Genomic DNA, 20,136 nt, shown 5'->3' on the forward strand with positions numbered 1-20,136 from the left:
GTTTGTTAATGAGTACACCAGCTTGAATATATAAACATATAAAGACAACTTAGCCAAAATACAATGCTTACTTTGAATTTTAAATAAACCTATCCCATACAGGAGCTGGGGAAAAGCCACTGAAATTAAAATGGAAGGTAATTTGAAGACTCAGGAATTAACCATGGGGCAGAAGCGTAGTTTGGTAGTACAGTGCATGGCCTCATGGCTGCTGAGGGGATATGTGTGCACCTGAACCAAGTTAGAACATATGAAAATCCTACAGGTAAAACTATGCCATAGATTGTATTGGTGTTTCATGTTTGGTAGACTTAAATAAATAAAACAACTTTGTTGGACAGAATTTTTTTTAATACAGTATCTAGATGTACATGGACAACCAAAGAACAGGAAAACCCCACAAATTAATATTTTAACAAATTACAAACTGTTGGTAAAGATTATGTGCTTGGATTTAAAAGAAATAATCCAATAACGAATAACCTCTCATTAAATCTTGTAGATTAATCATTCGCTCTTTGTATAAAACCAATACATCATAGTGGTAGAAATTTATCTTTCATTAACACTCCACATAAAACCATATCCCCCAGCAGTCCCTTCTTCATTTCTCATTAGTTGCCTTTGAAGTGGGAAAATAAAATTGAATTTATAGTAGCAAATGAAAGTGCAAGTTTGTACAGCGAGGCTCAGCAGCAAAAGTGGGGAATGACGACAAGAAACGAAGGGCTGACGGACGCCACACAGACCCAGGACACCCACGGAGGTCCTTGTCCCGCACACAGTCGTCACTCCAGCATTTCCTCACTGCTCTGAAACGAGCAGAACCAGACTCTTTTTTGATCTAAAGAAACAGTAAATATTTATCCCCCCCCCCCATCATTTGTGATCACGTAAGGCAAAGAGATATAGTCCCACCGTCACTGGGGACAGCAGCAACACGCAGACTTCAGAGATAGCCCTGCATCATCCTAACGTTCTCCCACGGCAGCAGACAGAGTGCACCTACTAGAGCAGATCTGCAGAGTTGTCATTGTTCTAATTTATTTATCTGAAAAAAAAACTTTTATTATAAATACATTACTTAAGAGAACAGCAAATTATTTTCTTGCTCTGAAAAAAAAAAATGTTTTCACATTTTCAAACTTGTCGGTATAGTTCTGTAAAAGGAGTCCCAAGAAGACTGTGGCAGCTGGGTCTGCAGGATGCCCATGGACAAGCTGTGTTTTCAAGAGCCCGGTGGCCTGACCGTCTTCTGCCTCTACAAATAGCGTGTGCAGTAACATTTAAACAAATAGGTTTGCTTAAAACAACCCCATTCACTCTTACTTGGAGAGCAGAGAGGTACTCATTTTCAAGTATTACATTGTAAAAGGTATTTTTTATTTTGCCAATTTTACATATTGAAGTTTAAAAATTAAAAGATCTGTGTGAAAAATCATGCTTTGCCAGTCCATTTCTTTTATAGTCAAGTGCTCTTTTTTTTTAAGAATGCAGAAAAATATTGATTTTCTAAGAAGGAACACACTGGAAAAGCCACCTCAAGGTATCAAGATTAAGGGGCATTTCTTTCTATTGGCGAAAATGATTAGAAAAACTGCCCAGTCTGTTGTCGTTAGCTGGCTTTAATATGTCTTTTCAAAATGATGGTTGAGAATTCTTTAGAAAACTGGAGGGAGGTGTTCCTTTGGAGCCTGAAATTCCATTAATTGTAGAAAATGTTTGCTTTGGTTCTTCAGAGGAAATGTTCATATAACTTCTACATGAGGAGACAGAAAAGAAAACAGATTAATACAGATTCATCTAAAATCGCATTTACAGAATACTATGGCAATATCTTATATTTCTAAAAGAAAATCACCATGACTTTATATATAGTATCTTGTATAGGGATATTGTGGTGCTGGAAGTATGGCTCATAGATGAGGCTCTGGGTCGATTCTCCAGCACCACAAAACAACCAAAGGTAAACAAGAACGGGAGACTGTGTTGGGGTTCGTAAGCATATTTAAGTTAATGCCAGTACTAGGAAAAATGCATGCCCTTTCCATTCAGTTCAGGGAATATCACTGACTCAGAAACTCCATGCTTTGATCATTTAAATCCATAACCTCTAAGAAAACTACCTTCATTTGCCTTGCATCCTCAGTGTTCAATGCTTAGGGCTCCAAACTTCAGGGGAGGATGAAGGAATGGTTATCAATAAGCAGTCACCCAAAGGATCGCCATGCCACTCATGGGAAGCTAGACTACTTCCCAGGGAGAGGCAGTGGGGGGATGGGCGAGCACAGAGACCGGAAGGACAGCTAGCCTAAGGAACATGGGAAGTGAAGCGGAAAAAACCAGCTGGAAGTTTTTTCTTCCCAGCACATCTGGGGGCTGTGACGTCGGGAAGCAGCACCCGCTGCCGCCGTATTTGTTTCCACCAACAGAACATTGAGCAGGCTGGTTCTGAAGGCTGGACCATCACAAGGCCAGACCCCAGGGGGCTAGACAACCATTTCCACAGCCTAGAAGATGGAGTTTACTAAAGCCAGTAATACCCTAGAGGAGAAAAGAAGGTAGGTTTCATTTGGGGACTGGCTCGTCAGGGGCCTCCGCACTCCTTAGAGTTGTTAAGGGTTCACAGTTTGAGCACAGCCCCTCTACTGACTCCATTTCCACATCTGGAATTCGGCCAGTTCTTCCGCTAAGCACAGTCTAAAGAAATGCAGGTGAATGTGATCTGCTGGGAAGGTGGGTAGACAAAACCTAGGCTTGTTGAGATAGAGATCTAGGCCTAGTCTACTCATCCCTCACATAGCTGGGGTTGTGTTAGGGAGCCGGCCACAACCACTGAATTAGAAATATTTGATATTGCTGCTTTTTTTTGTTAATTTTTTAAAAAAGATTTATTTATTTATTATGTATACAACATTCTGCCTCCATGTAACCTTGCAGGCCAGAAGAGGGTACCAGATCTCATGACAGATGGCTGTGAGCCACCACGTGGGTGCTGGGAATTGAACTCAGGACCTCTGGAAAAGCAGTCAGTGCTCTTAACCTCTGAGCCATCTCTCCAGCCCAATAGTGCTGCTTTTTATTTGGGTTGCCAGAATAGCTGTTGTTCTTTTTGCATGAAGACCTCAGGGCAACTTGTCATGAAGCCTGCATCAGCGAGGCCCGGGCAGGCTCGGTAGTCGTGAACAAGGAGTGGAAGGCCGTCAGGCTCTGGGAGATCCTGCTTCAGAGTGCTGTTCTCACGACTGCTCTCCTAACTGTGTTGTGTTGTGTTTTAAAAAGACAGTAGTAACATATGAACCAAGGTTACCAAACACAAGTGAGTGAAAAATGGCAAGAAAACCCAAGGCAGTCTCCACGTACTGAAGACCTGAGGAAGAGGGGCAAAGCCCAGCTTTGTCTCCAGGGAAGAAGCTGACCCAGTGGCGCATCAGTTACAGCAGAGTCTAGTTCAACATGAAGCCTCTCTGATGCCTGGCACCCAGTGCTGCTGGACAAGACTGGCGGATGGATGCTCAAAGGGTGATGCAGATTGAATGGGAGGGCAGAAAGGGCCTAGAAGTTGCCCGAAGCAACTCAAAAATTCAACTTGTAGGACCCACATGCAATCTTTTCTACAGTGGCTTACTTGTGCCCCCAAAGGACAAAACAACCATCCACCCTCTCTTGGGGACTGGTCCCGACAACTTCAGAAGGCGGGTGAAGACCAGCTCACCTGCAGTCTGCTGTGTCTGCACACCATCTACCTGAGGTAGGGGCCCAAGCGTCCCTTCGTCATTAAAGGCCAAAATTGGTTTCAAAGGAATTTCTGGGTTCTCATTGTTGGTGACATCTAATCTGGATGCCCTTGAGCCAACAGGTAAGTTTATAATTTCTTCAAAGTTTTCATTTTGCACGGACATTCCATTTTCATTTGGCTGTTTTTCCGAAATCGGAGAACTGGGGAATGTGAAAGGTCAAAAGTAAAATGAGTTAGAATTAAGCTTATTTTTTAGGAAAAAAAAAATTATTTTAAAATAATTTTACTGCTTTGAAATGCACCAGGAACTCAGGGCCACAGGGATGCATGGCTCAGCAGGTGGAGGGCTTGCTGCCACACCATGCAAGCCTGATGACCTGAGTTTGCTCCCCAGAATCCACATACAGGAGGGAGCTGGCATTACAGAGTTACTTCCTAGTCTCCACCTGTGTGCCCTGGCATGTGTGTCCCTCGATAATAATAAATATACAAGATTGACTGAACACATCATTATAACAAATGTGATGGGGGGGGGGATAGGGGAGTTGTGACAGATTTGCATCTTAGATTTAAAAAAGCTTCTTTGTTATAACACTTATCAAACAGGACAATTTGCTGGAATAGATCACTAATAAAAGAAACATGCTATAATGTCCTTCATTTCTTCTTCTTTTCTTTTCTTTTTTTTTGAGACAGGGTGTCTACATATAGCCTTGACTATCCTGGAACTTACTATGCAGACCAGCCTGGCCTTGAGCTCACAGTGACCTCTTCTTGGGATTAAAGGTGTTCACCACCGCGCCTGGCTTTCAATTCTTTTTTGTTTTTGTTTTGTTTTTTTTTGAGACAGGGTTTCTCTGTGTCGTTTTCATGCCTGTCCTGGAACATGCTCTGTTGGCTGACCTCAAACTCACAGAAATCTGCCTGGCTCTACCTGGGATTAAAGTGTTGGGATTAAAGGTGTGCACTACCACCGCCTGGCTCTGGCTTTCAATTCTTGAAGAGCAATGACATTTATTTATGTGTGTGCGAGCATGTACATGCACATGCCATGTGTGCATGCAGAGGTGCAACCTGCAGGAGACCGTTATCTCCTTCCAACACGGGGGTCCTGAGGATGGAATCAGGTCATCGGGGTTGGCGGAGGTCACCTCTAGCTGCTGAGCCATCCTGCTGGTCCCACCCCTTTCAGCTCTATGTGCTTCTGGGCATGGTGGTAGATACCTACGGTCCTAGCACTCAGAGGCTGAGGCAGGAGGATCTTTGCAAACTTGGGGCCAGCCTGGTCTACACTGAGTTCTAGGCCAACCAGTGTGAGAGCCTGACCCCTCTACATTTCTATGTGCTTTCAGTGGGGATTCTGTGACGGAGGAAGAAGACAGGTGAGGAAATGGCCAGGCCTTGACAAGAATCCTGCCAAGGATGTGATGGGCACGGAGGAATCCTTATACATGGTTGATGGGAATGTAAATTAGTTCTCATTATTTCTGTCTCGCTGTTTTATTTATTTCTTCTTCTTTTTTTTCTGAGACAGGGTCTCACCCTGTTCACTTCGTAGGCCAGGCTAGACTCAATGAAATGGAGCAGAGGATAGCCTTGAACTTGGGATATTTCTGCCTCAATCTTCTAAGGGCTGGGGTTACAAGTGTGTGCCACTGTGTCCTTCTGCTCTGTGTGTTCTTCTTTGTCGTGGAGACAGGCTCTCACTCTGTAGCCCAGGCTTTCCTCAAATAAGCAGAAATCCAAATGCTTCAGTCTCTACATGTTGGAATTATAGGCACGAACCAACCATCATACCTGTTTTTTTTTTTTTAAACAGTCTTGCTACGTAGTCCTGACCTGCCTCAAATGTGCAATAATCTCCTGCTTCGGCTTCCTTCTTAAGTGCTGGGGTTACTGTACCTGGCTTTCCGATATATCAAAAATACTGGCGTTTAAAGTACTCTTAGCACAGATGAACCAACTCCCTCCCCTTCCCCTTCCCTGCTTCTCTGTATTAAGCTGACCAGTGCTTTGAGCTCTCTCTGTAGCCCAGGCTAGCCTTGCATTTTTAGCCTCCTGCTTCAACCTTCCAAGAAGCAGGGACTGCCAGCCTGCACCAGTAGGGCTGGCTGTAATATCCTTCAAGAGTCACTCCAACCTCACCATGAAGAGGGAACCAAAAAGCGACTTCCCTTTTCTTACTCAGAGTTACAAGCTCTACAAAAAAAAACTAAAGAGACAGATTAAAAATAAGCGTTCCAGTTAAAACTTTGGCGTTCCACCTGGGGGTGAAGACAGTAGTACTTCGCACTCTATGTGGCAATAGACAAGTCCTCGGTTTTAACTCACCTCTCTGTGGTCACTTCTGATTGCTGTAAGGGGACACCATGAGGGCTGTCTGCAGACTCTGCGTGTCCTGGAGAGTTCATACATGGTAGGGCCGACGCCTCTGTACACAGAGAGGAGAGCAAACGTTACTAACATCCTCCAGTCAAACCCAACCCCTAGGAACCAGAACTTGGATAGACGACTTGACTCTACAACTTCCTACCTGTGGGACGCCGGGCAAGTCAAACCCTAACCCTTCCTGGATAACGGTCAGGCTACTGTGGGGATTAAATGCTTTAACATGGGCAAAGTTCCTACTGCTCAGTGGACTGCAAGGCAGAAATAAATGTCACTGTTTTATTTGTTTGTACTAAGTCAGTTCTGGACACACACACACACACACACACTTCACTTCACAGTGTGCTGCTGTCCCTAACTTTGCCACCTAATTTTCTACTCGATGTCGGAGTCCAGCTTAAGGCAACGCTATTGACATCTGACTCAAATCTAGGATGGGCTAAGTTCAAGTCTTATCAACCTCGATAGCCCGGATCAGCAGTAACATTCTTGGAAATGCCACCGTATGCAGTGGGGGGTGGGTGAGGTGCAATACCCGAATGGCATGCGTGAGGCTGTGGATGAGGCTGTGGGTTCAGTTCTGAGCAAAGGAAAACAGAACCGAGAGAGAGGGTTAAAACGCCGCCACTGTGAGCGCTCTCCAGACTGATCCAGCTGGGACACGGTCACCAAGCAGGAGCTCTCCACCATCCACAGATCACACGCAGAAACAGAACCAATCTTAACTAGACAGGAGTAGAAAACTAACACCAATTTCATTTTCATTTAAGTCATCATTTGTTTTAAAATCTCCAAGAAATGATAATCCGCCCAAAGACCACAGTATATGAACAAGTTACAACGAAACCAGAACACTTTAAATTTCACCTCTCTTTTAAAGTCAGGACTAAAAGAAATAATGTTTAAATTTTTTTTTTGAGACTTGTTATAAATACAAGTTACGAACATGTAAATTTAAGCTGGGGGTAGTAATGTAGGCATGTAATCCTAGCCCTTGGGAGTCTGAGGAGGAGGTAAGGAGTTCAAGATTACCCTCAGGTGCATAGTGAATTCAAATCCAGACTGTAGTATGGAATAAGGCTCTAGTTCAAACAAAACCCCAGAGAGACAGATCAACAAAACCCTATCAAAATGTGTACATTTAAAGCCCTTAGGGAGAGATGGCTCAGCAGTTAAAATCAACCATGTCAGGCAGTTCCCAACCAGCTGTAACTCCAGCTCCAGGGGATCTGACATCCTCTTCTGGCCTCTGTGTGTGCACACAGACACAGACATACAGACACACACACAGACACAGGCATAAAGACACACACACAGACACAGATATACAGACACACACAGACACAGACATACAGACACACACATACACACACATACAGACATGGACACACACACACACACACACACACACACACACACACACACACAGACACACACAAATCTTAAAAAACTCTTTTTGAAGCCCTTAGAGGGGCCATGAGTGTAGCCCCCCCCACCCCCCCACCACGCTGATCTCCACAGTAGCATTTCACCTGACTTGAACTCACTGGTGGAAATACCTGTTTCTCCAGTGAGAACGCCTTTGGTTATGTCACCGTTTCTTTGTTCAGCGGTTTTCTAGAAAAAGGAGAAAATCAATGCACAAATTTAAAATTGAAGTTCCCCGTGGTAGAGTGTTGCTCCCTGGGCACCTGTAAGGACCTGGTTTTGACCTCCAAGGGGATGGGGGTATGAAGACGAAAGAAAGGAAGAGAGAGAGACAGAGACAGAGACAGAGACAGGGAGACACAGAGAGACAGAGAGAGAAAGGTAGAAAGAAAGAGAGAAAAAAGAAAGAAAGAAGGAAAGAAGGAAAGAAAGAAGGAAGGAAGGAAAGGAAGAAAGGACAGACGGATCAAGAACAGTTACAGCTAGCACGGCACAGGGAAAAGGAGGCAGGAGGTGTAGGACGTTCAAGTTCGTGTTCAGCGAGGCCAGCCCGGGGGACATGAGACTTCGCCTCACAGAACAGAAGAGGAGCTAAAAAGGCCCTGCCAGCACCTTGTCTGCCGTCTCTGTCCTCCGGGTTCTCCTCATGATCTCTTCCAGTCTCTGCAAAGAGAACACACGAGAGAGGGGATGAGATACAGGAAGGCAGCCGGCCTGGCGCATTCCGGTAATAACAGAAGTAGCAGATTATCAAGACGTGGAGAAAGTATAATTCAGAGTTCTTCATCCCAACTGGAGTTATTAACAGAGGTTGGAGCCATTTTCGCTTCTGTGGTAGAGGTAACCGCTTCCGGGAAAGCGAAAATGGCAGCTTTCTGGGAATTAATACCGAGGGCCGTTTCTCAGGCAAAGGTAGAACATTTTGTTCCTGACCAGAGCTCTAGGGTCTTGGTCTTCAGGCAACTTGAGATCCAGGAGGGAAGCGGAACCATGCCGGCTCCAGGCTTCTGCCCCAGCCCTACCTTCTTCCTCTCCAGACGCTCCTGCTCCTCTCTCTGGAAATGCTTCTCCCGCTCCTGCCGGGCCCTCTCGGCCTCCTCACGGGCGCGGGCTTCTTCTTCTTTCTGAAAACAAGTTGCTTCTGCTGCTTATCCCCAGCCTGGCTCGCCTGCGACCCAGCTCCCCACGCTGTCAGGGAGAGGCAGGCGGTGTGCAATCCCTTACTCATCTTGGAGGTGTCCCGTGGCCCCACTTCTGGAGCAGTGGACCTTGCGTGCCTTGCACCTGCTTAGCGGCTCTGATCATCTGGGAGCAGCCGTCAGTACATGCTTTATACCCCACTCATCTGCTGACAGCCCCAGTCTGGGGCAGGACCCACACCAGCTTTGCACCCCGCTCATCTGCTGACAGCCAGTCTGGGGCAGGACCCACACCGGCTTTGCACCCCACTCATCTGCTGACAGCCCCGGTCTGGGGCAGGACCCCCACCTGCTTCTGCACACGCTCCGCCTCCTCCCTCTCCCACCGCTGCCGCTCCTCGGCTGCCAGCTGCATTGCGAGTTCTTCTTTCTCCCGCGCCTGCTCCGCTTCCAGCCTGCGGGCCTCTTCTTCCCGGCGACTTCGCTCCTCCGCCACCCTTCGAGCCAATTCCTCTATCTTTTGTCTGGGAAAAGACGACAAGGATGAAGGCACGTGAAGACACTTGTTTGAGGTGAGGCCGGGTGTGCAAGGGCAGTGGTTCAAAGATCTGGAGGGAAACCCCCACTTTGGCTACATTCTCCCACGGTCACGGGACAACCCTTGCTCTTCCTCCCTCTCCAGCTTCAGTCTGTAGCATAAAACCACTGACATTTTGGGGACTACTTGCATTTTCAGAGGGATCTACTATTCATCTAGAATACCTGAATAATAGGTGAGTTTTAGAAATAACCACTAAGTCCCCACACCTCAACAAGAAATCATAATTAAAAAAATTATACGTGTATAGGTATTTTGCTTGTATGTGTGTCTGCACACTACATGTGTGCCTGGTGCCTGCAGAAGGCAATTGATTCCCTGGAACCAGAGTTACATATGGTTGTGAGCCACCATGTGGTTGCTGGGAATTGAACCCAGGTCCTCTGGAAGAACAGTCAGTGCTCTTAATAAGCCACGTCTCCGGGACCAAGGAAACCTTTTAAATGAGATAATAATGTTTTGAGCCAGGTCAGGAGGAAGGCAGGCCATGGAAGCTTCCCACGGAGTGAAGGGTGGGCACAGCCAATAGGGTGGCCCTAACCAGGCCTGAGGTCCTCCCCACCTCTGTCAAGAACAATGGCTGACATCAGCCTTATTAGGTGTCCAGTCCAGCAACTGTCAAGAGTTAGCTTTAACTATCAATTTGAGAATGAAGACCTGAGGTAGGAGTCCCTCAGCGGAGTCATTGCCTAGATCAGATTGGAATGTGGCTAGTCTGCAGGGGACTGTCTTGATGGTTAATTACGTAGCAGAGCCTGGTCCTCTGCAGGCAGTGATGCATAGGAAGGCTGGCAAAGCGCAACCCTGTGGACAAGCCAGAGAGCAGCATTCCTCAGTGGTTTCTGCTTCAAGATCCTGCTTGAGCTGCTGCCCTGGCTGTCCTCAAAGGTGGACCATGACCAAATGAGCTGTATCCTCCCCTAAGCTGCTTCCGGTCGGAGTGTTTTATCACAGCAACAGAATGGAACTAGAAGACCATCCCTGGCTGTGGTGGTTTGAATGAGAATGGCCCCCACAGGCTCATGTGTTGGAATGTTTTGTTATCAGGGAGTGGAACTACTTGGGAGGGATTAGGAGGTGGGGCCTTGTTGGAGGAAGTGTGTCACTGGTGTGTGTAGGGGGTGGGCTTGGGGGTTTCAAAGGCCCAAGCCAGGCCCAGTGTCACTCTCTCTTCCTGCTGCCTGTGGATCTGGATGTAGAACTCTCAACTACTTCTCCAGCACCATGTCTGATTGTGTGTTGCTGTGATGAGACTGGATTAAATCTCTGAAACTGTAAGCAAGTCCTAATTAAATGTTTTCCTTTATAAGAGTCGCTGTGGTCATAGTGTCTCATAGTGTCTCATAGTATTACAGTAGTAGAATACTAAGACAGAAGTTGGCACCAGGAGTGGGGTATGCAGAGATATTCCTTCTAAGGTGCAGGATAAGGTACTGCACCTGGCCCCCTTACCACCAAGAAAGAAGCACGACATTTAGTGGCCTGTTTGGATTCTAGAGACAGCACATTCCCCACTTGGGTATGTTACAAGGACCTAGCCCATATACAAAGTAACTTGGAAAGCTTTGTGTGGGGCCTGGAACAGGAGAAGGCTCCTCAACAGGTCCCGGCTGCTGGGCAGGCTGCTCTACCACTTGGACCGTATGATCCAGCAGACTAGATGGTACTTGAGGTGGCACTGGCAGACAGGGATGCTGTCTGGAGACTAGCAGACTCCTATAGGTAAACCACAGAAGAGACCTGTGGCATTTTGGAGCAAGGATCTACCATCATCTGCAGACTAGTCCCTCTTTGAAAGAGAGCACACGGCCTGCTATTGAGCCTTAGTGGAAACTGAACATTTGACAATGGGCCACCAAGTTGTCATGTGACCTGAACTGTCCACCATGAGCTGGGTGTTATCGGACCCACTAAGTCCTAGAGTAGGATGTACAAAGCAGCAATGCATTATCAAATGGAAGTGGCTTATACATAATCGAGCAGGTTCTGAAGGCAAAAGGAAGTTACATGAAGAAGTTGCCCAAGTACCAATGGTTCTATTCCTGTAACAATGCCGTTTGCTGCGAAGTATGCACCTATAGCCTCCTGGGGTATGCTCCATGATTGGTTGACTGAGGAACAGAAGACCAGGGCCTGGTTTACTGATGGTTCTGCACATTATGCAGGTGCCATCCACAAGTAGACAGCTGCACCATTACAGGGGATAACCCTGAAAGACTCTGGTGAAGGGAAATCTTCACAGTGCATAGAACTTCAGGCACTACACATGGTCACATGTTTTGTTTGAAAGGAGAAATGGCCAGATGTGCAGTTGTTCATTGATTCATGGGATGTAGCTGATGGACTGGCAAGATGCTGAAGGACTTGGAAAGAGCATGATTGGAAAAACTGGTGAGAAAGACATCTGGGGAAGAAGTATGTGGATAGATATCTCCAAATGGGCAAAGGATGTGAAGATACTTGGGACTCATGTAAATGCTCATGACTTCAACTGGGGAGGAGTTCAATAATCAGGTAGACAGATGACCTGTTCTGTGGACAGTTGGCCTCTTTTCCCAGCCATCCCTGTCACTGACCAATGGACCCATGAACAAAGTGGCCATGGTGGCAGAAATGGGGGTGATGCACAGGCTTGACAACACAGATTTCCATTCACCAAGTCTGACCTGGCTACAGTTACTGCTGAGGGCCAGATCAGCCAACATCAGAGACCAATGGAGCCCCAGATATGGCACATTCCACAGGATGGCCAGCCAGTGACCTGGTGGCATGTTGATTACACTGGACCACTTCCTCCATGGAAAGAACAACGCTCCTTTCTTACTGTCTTTACTGGAGTAGATACTTATTCTGGTTACCGATTTGCCTTTCTTGCATGTAATGCTTCTGCCAAAACCGCCACACTAGTATATGTCTGACAGGCAACTTTGGAGCAGTTAAATACCCTACCCAGCTGAGAAGAGTCTTAACTGAAAGAACACATCTGTCAGTATTACTCATCTTTTTTCTTTTTCTTTTTTTTTGGTTTTTCAAGACAGGGTTTCTCTGTGTAGCTTTGCACCTCTCCTGGAACTCACTCTGTAGCCCAGGCTGGCTGGCCTTGAACTCACAGAGATCCACCTGCCTTTGCCTCTCGAATGCTGGGATTAAAGGTATGCACCATCACTGCCTGGCAGTATTACTCATCTCTACAGTAATGCAAAGATAACGAAGGAACTTGAAGCTGGAGATGTGTTAAGTGCAAAAGCAACTGTACCTTCACTGTGCTTATGCATCTGTAAATGCATCTGCCTGTGCGTGTGCACATACATTTTCCAAGCATTCAGAGAACAGAAAGGGCTACTTAAAATGTATGCGATTACTTGAACTAGATATGACACCTTTTCCTCTCTTTAAACCTTTGCTTATCCATGTTGGTATATTGCTACTAATAAGAAAATTTGATTTTAAAAATAGTTTGGGGGGGGGGATGTAGCTCAGTTGATTGAGTGTTTGTCTAGCATGGACAAAACCCTGGGTTTGATACCCAGCACCAAATAAACCAGGCATGGCACACGGCTGTCGCGTCAGCACTCTGGAGAGGGAGCAGGAGGAATGGAAGGTCAATGCATCATCGCTGGCTACCGAGCAGGCGTGAGGGCACTCGCAACCTTTACCTCTCCAGCTCTTCCTTCTCCCTCCTCTCCCTCTCCTCCTTCTCCCTCTGCTCTCTGGCTAGCCGCCTCTTCTCAGCCAGCAGCCTCGTAGCCTCTTCAGGGTCAGTGGTGCCTGCAGAAGCCTTAGGGACAGCAGCGACGGCCACAGTGGATGACGGTGTTGAGACGGGGGCCGGGTCTGGAGCTGGAGCAGGGGTCGAGACCGGAACAGCTGTACAAACAGGCACAAAGAGAAAACCAGATGGGACTGAAAGCCAGGGAACGAAACCCAAAACTGGCATTCCCCATGCCCCAGGCCCGGGGTTCATCATTCTCAAAGAAAAGGGAACATCCACCACTGTGTGTTCTCACGGTTTCCCTGTCTTCTGTCTGTCTGTAGCCAAGCAACCGGAAACAAAAACTGCATGTGTAAGTGAGCCGTCACCAGGTCTTGTTTTTACAGCAGTTAAATCAGTAAACAACATCTACCAAATGTGTGCTGGGAGCCTTGTGTCAGGTTCTGTGGGAAGCTTCACTCTGAGCAAGATGAAGATGAGGTTTTCCACGTGCCTTCTATGATATGACAAGTGTCCCTGTGCATGCCTATGCTTTGGCGACTTTGTTACCTGAGTATGAACGCCTTCTAATGAGCATCCTTAGCACCCAGGCCACATGTCGAGGACTCGGGCCAGGGAGGTGGCAGGTGACACCCACTAAAGAGTAGTGAGCATCCAATTCATGATCTTCCTGCTTCAGCCACCTGACTATTGGGATCACAGGTTTGCACCATTCTATTGTGCTAAGAGTTCTCTTTTTGGTCAGGTGTGGCGGTGCACACCTTTAATCTCGGCACTTGGGAGACAGCCCATGGGATACACAAGACTTCATCTCAAAGAATCTACCCGGAGCTCTCTCGAGACCCGAGACACGAGGGAGCAGCAGCCTTGTCGGGGCACGCACGCTAGCTGCCCGCACACGTCTGGCCCTAGGAGTGTGTGGGACAGAAGTTCTTCAACTGTGTTTAGATTTAGGAAGATGACTGAGGATGGTGCTTGAGCGGGCCCTGTCATGACTGGACATGACGGTGTGGCACCTGAGCTTCACGCTCTGGCACCCGAGACTTCATTGCCCGCCCCCCCCCTTCTTTTTAGGCTTACAGTGATACTCAATCCACAGAGCCCTTTTCCTCCCCCCTCCTCCCTTCTGTTCCTGGGATCGAACCTGCAGCCTCACACATGCTAGGCAAGCACCCTCTCACTGAGCCACACCCTCCGCCCTTCGTATACTTTTTATTTCAGTCTTGTTAAGTTGCTCAGTTTGAGTTTGAGCTCACTCTTCACTTCAGACAGGCCTTGAACTTGAGAGGCTTGTGGTTCGGTCTCCATCACAGCTGGGGTTACTAGTAAGAAACAGGGCTCGGTCCTCTCATTATCATGTTGCTGTTTAGGGTCCCCATCTTCTCCGTCAGGATGAGGCCACCACTGGGTTTCTCTTCCACTCTAACATTCAACTTGTTCTGGTTCTTGTCCTCAAACCTCAAACTGTATTTTTATATGAAAATATTTCAACAAGAAAATACCCAATTCCTAGTTCCAGGTGATGGCAAACTTCTGAACAACATGGATTATCTCACAGAAGATAACCATTAGGTCTCCTGATCTCTGTTGGATGGTTTAATCCTTCACCTCATACTCAGATCCAGGAGATCTGAGGTAAGGCCAGGGGCCTGTAGTTTGAAAAATTCTGGAGGTGGTGGTTTAAAAATATTTTTAGAAATCCTTTGAAAATCTTTTCAAAAGTACAGAGCAGGCTGGGGAAGTAGTTTGGAACGTCTGCCTGGCAATGCTGGAGTCCAAGTCTAACACCCAGGACCTCACAAAACCAGTCCTGGCGGCATATACCTGAAATCCTAGCAACTTGGGAGGTGGAAACAAAGGGTAAAGAGTTTGAGGTCAGGCTGGAGAGACGGCTCAGTGGTTAAAAGCACTGGCTGCTCTTGCAGAGGACCAAGGTTCAATTCACAGCACCCACATGGTGGCTCACAACCACCTGTAACTCCAGTTCCAGGGGATCCGGTGCCCTCTTCTGACCCCCACAGGCACCAGGCGCACATGTGGCACACAGATGTACATGCAGGCGAAAGATTCATACAGACAGGAAAATAAAAATAAAAATATTAAAAAAAATGTTCAAGGTCATGTTCGGCTACACAGTGAAGTCGTAATACAGAGTGGTGGAGGAGAGAACGAGGAGGAGAGAGAGGAGGGGAGAGAGAGCAGAGGAGAGAAGAGAGAATGAGAATATGAGGTTCAAATATCCAGTAAGAAAAGAAATAAAGGTTAAACAAAACGATGTCAGCAAAGGGTAGACACAGAGACCGCGAGCCCACATCCCAGCACCAGAGGGTCCACTCTCACCAGGGTCAGTGGGCTCCACGGGGGTCCCCTCTTCAGCCGTGACTTCCTCTACCTTCCCTAGGGGTGCTTTGCCCTTTACCGAAGGCTCACTGGCAACTTTCTTCTCGGGGTCTTTCTTCTCAGGCTCCACCTTGACTTCTCTCTTGACAGGGCGGATGTTGCCGGGGGATGAGGGGCGGGCCTGAGTTGAAGTAGCTTTGACTGAGCCGGGAGGCAAGGAGGATGCTGGCCGAGGTGTGCCAGGCAAATGAGGCATGGACTTGGATGGGAGCCTGGGTAACAGACGACAGGGGCAATGGGTGTGTCAGGACTGGCTTACCGGAACCCAGAACACCCCACAAGCGGGAGCAGATGCTTAGAGAGGAGTACGTTTCTGTATGTGGCAAATGCAGACGAGGAGCCCCTCAAGAGGCCCAGTTCAAAGCTTCCTTTCCCTTTGCTTACAGGAAGCTGGTTATTCCTTAACAAAGGCGAGTGAAGAGAGCCCAGCAGACACCGAGGACAGAAGCTAATTCTCCAGAGTGACACACCCACCAGCCTCCTCCCTCTCACTCACCAAAGGCGGGCTGGAGCTGGTGATCTTGCTTTGGGATTAGATGGAGACAGAGTCCTTCGGAAGCCAGAGGAAAAGTGGAAGGGGGTGTGCTCTCTTTCTCGATCTCTTTTATGGCTCTGGGTTCAGAGAAACTCAATGATTAAAATTTCCTGAGTGACATAATCATACTCAGTGATATCCAACAACGAGCTACACACCATCTAGTGTTTTAAAGGATTTATTTAAGACAATTTCTAAACCATGCCATATATATATATATATACACATTCCACTTTGGAGACGGCCCCCAGTTAGCTCACAACTTTACAGTATAATTGATTAACACAGAAGACGTGGAGAAAGTAGATCCAGATGGATGATTTGGATTGTTTTTGTCAAAAAGGAAGGGTTGGAGGAAGTAAAGGAGAGGGGGAAATGATATAATTACATTATAATCTCAAAAAAAAAAAGGGGAGAAAATAAATAAATAAAACACAGTTAGCCTTTTAAAAAGCACCTTTACTGTCTGTCTAAAATTACCTGGAGTGAATTTACCTTGTCTCTCACATGTTAAAATGAGAGTCATTTACTTTCATTTTAAATCTTGTAAGTTTTCTTTTTGCCATACCGGGGATTGAACTACAGGCTTCATACATGCAAGGCATGTACTGTACCGCTGACCCACACTGCCAGCCCCATTTAAAAAAATCGTTAAGCACATCATCTTTATCCTTTATTCTTTAGCAGTTTTCTTCTTCTAGTCTAGAAAAGACTATTGCTTAGTCATTAAAGAAAAGTTAACATATCTGTTATTTCAGATACACGGTGGTTCCCTTTCACGTGGCTACTGTAGACAAGTCCTTATATAAGGCTGTCAGTCTCCCCAAGGAAAGTGGGGCCAGGGTGAGGAAGTTTAGGCTACTCCTTCCTAGAAAGAGATCTGACAGTGAGCCGACAGACACATCAGGCCTCTCCTGACAGCCGACTAGGAACTCAGCCAGCCAGAGATCTGGTCAACCTTACAAAGAGAAGCCTGGGGAAGCACTCTGAGAGTCTAAAGTCAATATGGAAGAAGTGGGAGGCGAAGGGTACGAGGAAGGGGAAGGGGAAGCCTAGACAAGTGTCTGAAGACTCTCAAGCTGAGGGAGAGAGGGTGGAGGAGGGGACAAAGGAGGAAAAAAGAAAAAACTGGGAGCAGCTGAGACTGTGACCTGCTCGGGGTGGCAGGGAGGCTGGCTGGGCACCTAGTCTCCTTTTCTACAAGGAACAGTCACAATGCTCCTCTTCCTCCCCTTTTGTGTCATTTCTAATTCCTTCCCCCATCTTCCTGAGTAGCGCCCCCAGCTCACTGACTGGCCACAACTGGTGGACACATTTCACGTTTCCACTGTCTCTGTTGAGTTCCTACCACAGAAGAACTGAAGACAAGAGGGACCTTCGCATGGTGTGGGGGCCAGTTCTAGATCGTTCCAGTTGCATGGCCACCCTCTGCCCCATCTTGAAGAGCAGCGCAGTCTCTGGGTGGTAAAAGCTGCAGCTGCCAGATGGGTCCCTCCTGAGTGGTATACAGAAGCCACTATGCCTCTGGGAGACTGGAACCAGGATGGAGGCCTACCTTTCTTCCTCAGGGAAGTGCTAACGTACCAAGGGAAGTGCTTTCTTCTTCCTTTTAACATACATTTATTTATTTGCTTCTTTCTTTTTTTTTGGGGGGGGGGCGTTGGAGACAGCGTTTCTCCGTGTAATTTTGGAGCCTGTCCTGGATCTCGCTCTGTAGACCAGGCTGGCCTCGAACTCACAGAGATCTGCCTGGCTCTGCCTCCCGAGTGCTGGGTTTAAGACGTGCGCCACCGCCGCCAGGCTTATTTGTTTATTTCTTTGTGAGTGAATATATGTGAGAGTTGGGAGTCAGTTCTGCTTCTGCCATGTGTGTTCTGGGCACGGAACTCATATCATCATGCTCATGAGCAAGCGCTTTTACCTGTTGCCGACCCATTTCTCAGTTCTTTTTGTGTATATACATTTTTTTTTTTTTTGAGACATGATCTCTCTATTACGTAGCTCTGGATGTCCTGGTACTCACTATATAGACCAGGGTAGCTTTGAGCTCACAGAGATCCACCTGCCTCTGCCTCCTGAACATTGGGAATAAAGGTGTGTGCCACTACAAGAAGCTTGTAAAAATATTTTGATTTGGCTTAAATCAGATCAAGGAGAGCAGAGTGGGAAAGTCAGAAAGGGCAATGCAATGTGAGGAATTTGGGGCTGACTTTGATCATCTGGGTTTCCTGAGTCGGGGCACGGGAAATGAACCTATGTTCTTGACTGTCTTTTCATCAAGGTGACACTGAGCTGGTGACTTCCTTCTCTCTCCTTGAGCACCAGGGGCCATGAGAGCCCACATTGGGATGGGTCCTTCCTTTTCCAATTCTTCTGTTGCTCTTATATCCAGCCACCTGTTTAGCACCACACACACCAAGGCACTCCTGGTTTTCATGCTGGTGTGAGTCTCTACAATCTTCTTTCCTCTGAACCCTCTTCACAAAGCTGAGAACACAGTCAAGCTGCTCAAGTCAACTGACCAATGTGCAGGGACCTTACAATATCTGAAAAAGATCAAACTGGAGCTCTCACATTTCCTGATTTTAAAATATATTTCAAAGCAGTAATAGTTAAAACAGTGTGGTACTAGGATAAATACCCAGGCACACAGACCAATAGAATAAAGAGTCTAGAAACTGTAAAGCCCAGGACCACACAACAGGAGAGAACAGTCTTTAGCAAATGGCACCAAAGTATAGTATGTTTACAGGAAAAACTGGATCCTTCCTTTACACGACACACAAACATGAACTCAAAATGAATTAAAGATGCAAATGTGAGTCTTAAAGCTGTAAAAAGGGGGCTAATATCTAGAAAAGTTTCATATCATGGGACCTGTTACTAATTTATGGACCCAAAGCACAGACAACAATAGGAAAATGGACAAATGAACATCAAACAAAATTTCCATCGGTCAAAAGCCATAAAAGACTGAACAGGCAACCTGTGCTATAGAAGAACACCACATCGGCAGAGCCTATCAGATCCGGAGCCGTTATCTGGAATAAATAACTCCCACAATGCAGCAGTTCATTATCTGATTTCAAGTGGGCCTGGGCTGATGACTGGGTCAGTGGAAAAGCATTTCCCTTGCATATGCAAGGCCCTGCGTTGGATTATCAGCATCACACACATACAAACACAAAAGGTCTAGTAAACATCTCTCTAAACGCATATACCAACTCTCAACACATCTATGAAAACTGTGCCATGCTACTGATCACCAGAAGTGCAATAAAAATCATAACGAGATGCCACTCACATAGACTAGATTAGATATTATAAAACAAAAAACAGGAAATAGCAAGTATTGGCAAAGATGTGGAGAACCTGGAATCCTTGTGTGTGATTGGTAGGAAGGTAAAATGGTAGTCACTATGGCGCTTCTTCGAAATCTAATATAGAAGTGACATGACCCGACAATTCTAGTCTTGGTGTGTGCACGTGTGCATGTGTGGAAGTCGGGGGCTGAGGCCTTCCCTCAATCACTTCTCCACCCTCTATTTTAAGATAGGTAGGGTCTCTTGCTGAACCTGGAGCTTGCCATTTCAGCTAGCCGGGCTGGGCAGGCAGCCTGTGGATCTACCTGTGTCTATACCCCAATGCTGAGGTTACGGAGTCCGAAGGCCTCACTTGTCTCTTATGCTGCTGTCTGAACTCAGGTCCTCACACTTGTACAGGAAGCACTTTACACACTTGAGCCATACCCCAGCCCGTGCACAAACACTTCTAAAAAACGAAATAGTCAGTTCCTTTACATCATTAGCTGCTTTCCAAATATTCGATATAGCTAACCAGTACTGGATTCCACGGTGCAGATCTAGAAGTCACTTTTCTGACAGCAGCAGTCCCCTAAATATTTGACAGCAAGGCAGTGAGATGTCTGATTGGTCACACACAGACCGAGGAAGGCATTAACAGACATAACCAGCAAGGATCAAGAGAAGACAAACTTCCCCTCAGCTACTCACAGTCAGCCCTCCACCCTACTTTCTGGAAGCGCTAAGATTCTTTTCCTTCTGGAAATGAGCAGCACCCCAACTGCTCTGCTTAGCTGCCATTCTTTGTCCACAGCCTGGATCTCTACAGCATCATGAGGCTAATGGAGTGAAACTTCACAGACATCCAAAGTAGGTTCACCTCCGGCAACAGGGC

General features: G+C 46.8%; 1 protein-coding gene across 25 annotated transcripts in view; it reads right to left on the bottom strand.

Moving 5' to 3' along the window:
• Positions 1 to 329: 329 nt before the first annotated feature.
• Positions 330 to 20,136, bottom strand: part of Map7 (microtubule associated protein 7) — a 142,033-nt gene continuing 122,226 nt past the window's right edge. For 12 of the 25 annotated variants that reach the window (XM_076552681.1, XM_076552679.1, XM_076552673.1 and 9 more), the window contains 10 exons: positions 15,901 to 16,016; positions 15,345 to 15,616; positions 12,949 to 13,159; positions 9,044 to 9,218; positions 8,578 to 8,679; positions 8,168 to 8,218; positions 7,687 to 7,744; positions 6,071 to 6,170; positions 3,716 to 3,939; positions 330 to 1,759 (listed from right to left, as the gene is read on the bottom strand). In XM_076552681.1, the coding sequence (XP_076408796.1) occupies positions 1,749 to 1,759; positions 3,716 to 3,939; positions 6,071 to 6,170; positions 7,687 to 7,744; positions 8,168 to 8,218; positions 8,578 to 8,679; positions 9,044 to 9,218; positions 12,949 to 13,159; positions 15,345 to 15,616; positions 15,901 to 16,016 (1,320 nt within the window). In that variant the 3' untranslated portion in view covers positions 330 to 1,748. Of the gene's footprint in view, positions 1,760 to 3,715; positions 3,940 to 6,070; positions 6,171 to 7,659; positions 7,745 to 8,167; positions 8,219 to 8,577; positions 8,680 to 9,043; positions 9,219 to 12,948; positions 13,160 to 15,344; positions 15,617 to 15,900; positions 16,017 to 20,136 lie in introns of all 25 variants that reach the window. The other 13 variants (XM_076552680.1, XM_076552672.1, XM_042262226.2 and 10 more) reach the window with 2 other exon arrangements.

This window comes from Peromyscus maniculatus, chromosome 16 (genome assembly GCF_049852395.1).
Source record: "Peromyscus maniculatus bairdii isolate BWxNUB_F1_BW_parent chromosome 16, HU_Pman_BW_mat_3.1, whole genome shotgun sequence".
NCBI classification, from domain to species: Eukaryota; Metazoa; Chordata; class Mammalia; order Rodentia; family Cricetidae; genus Peromyscus; species Peromyscus maniculatus.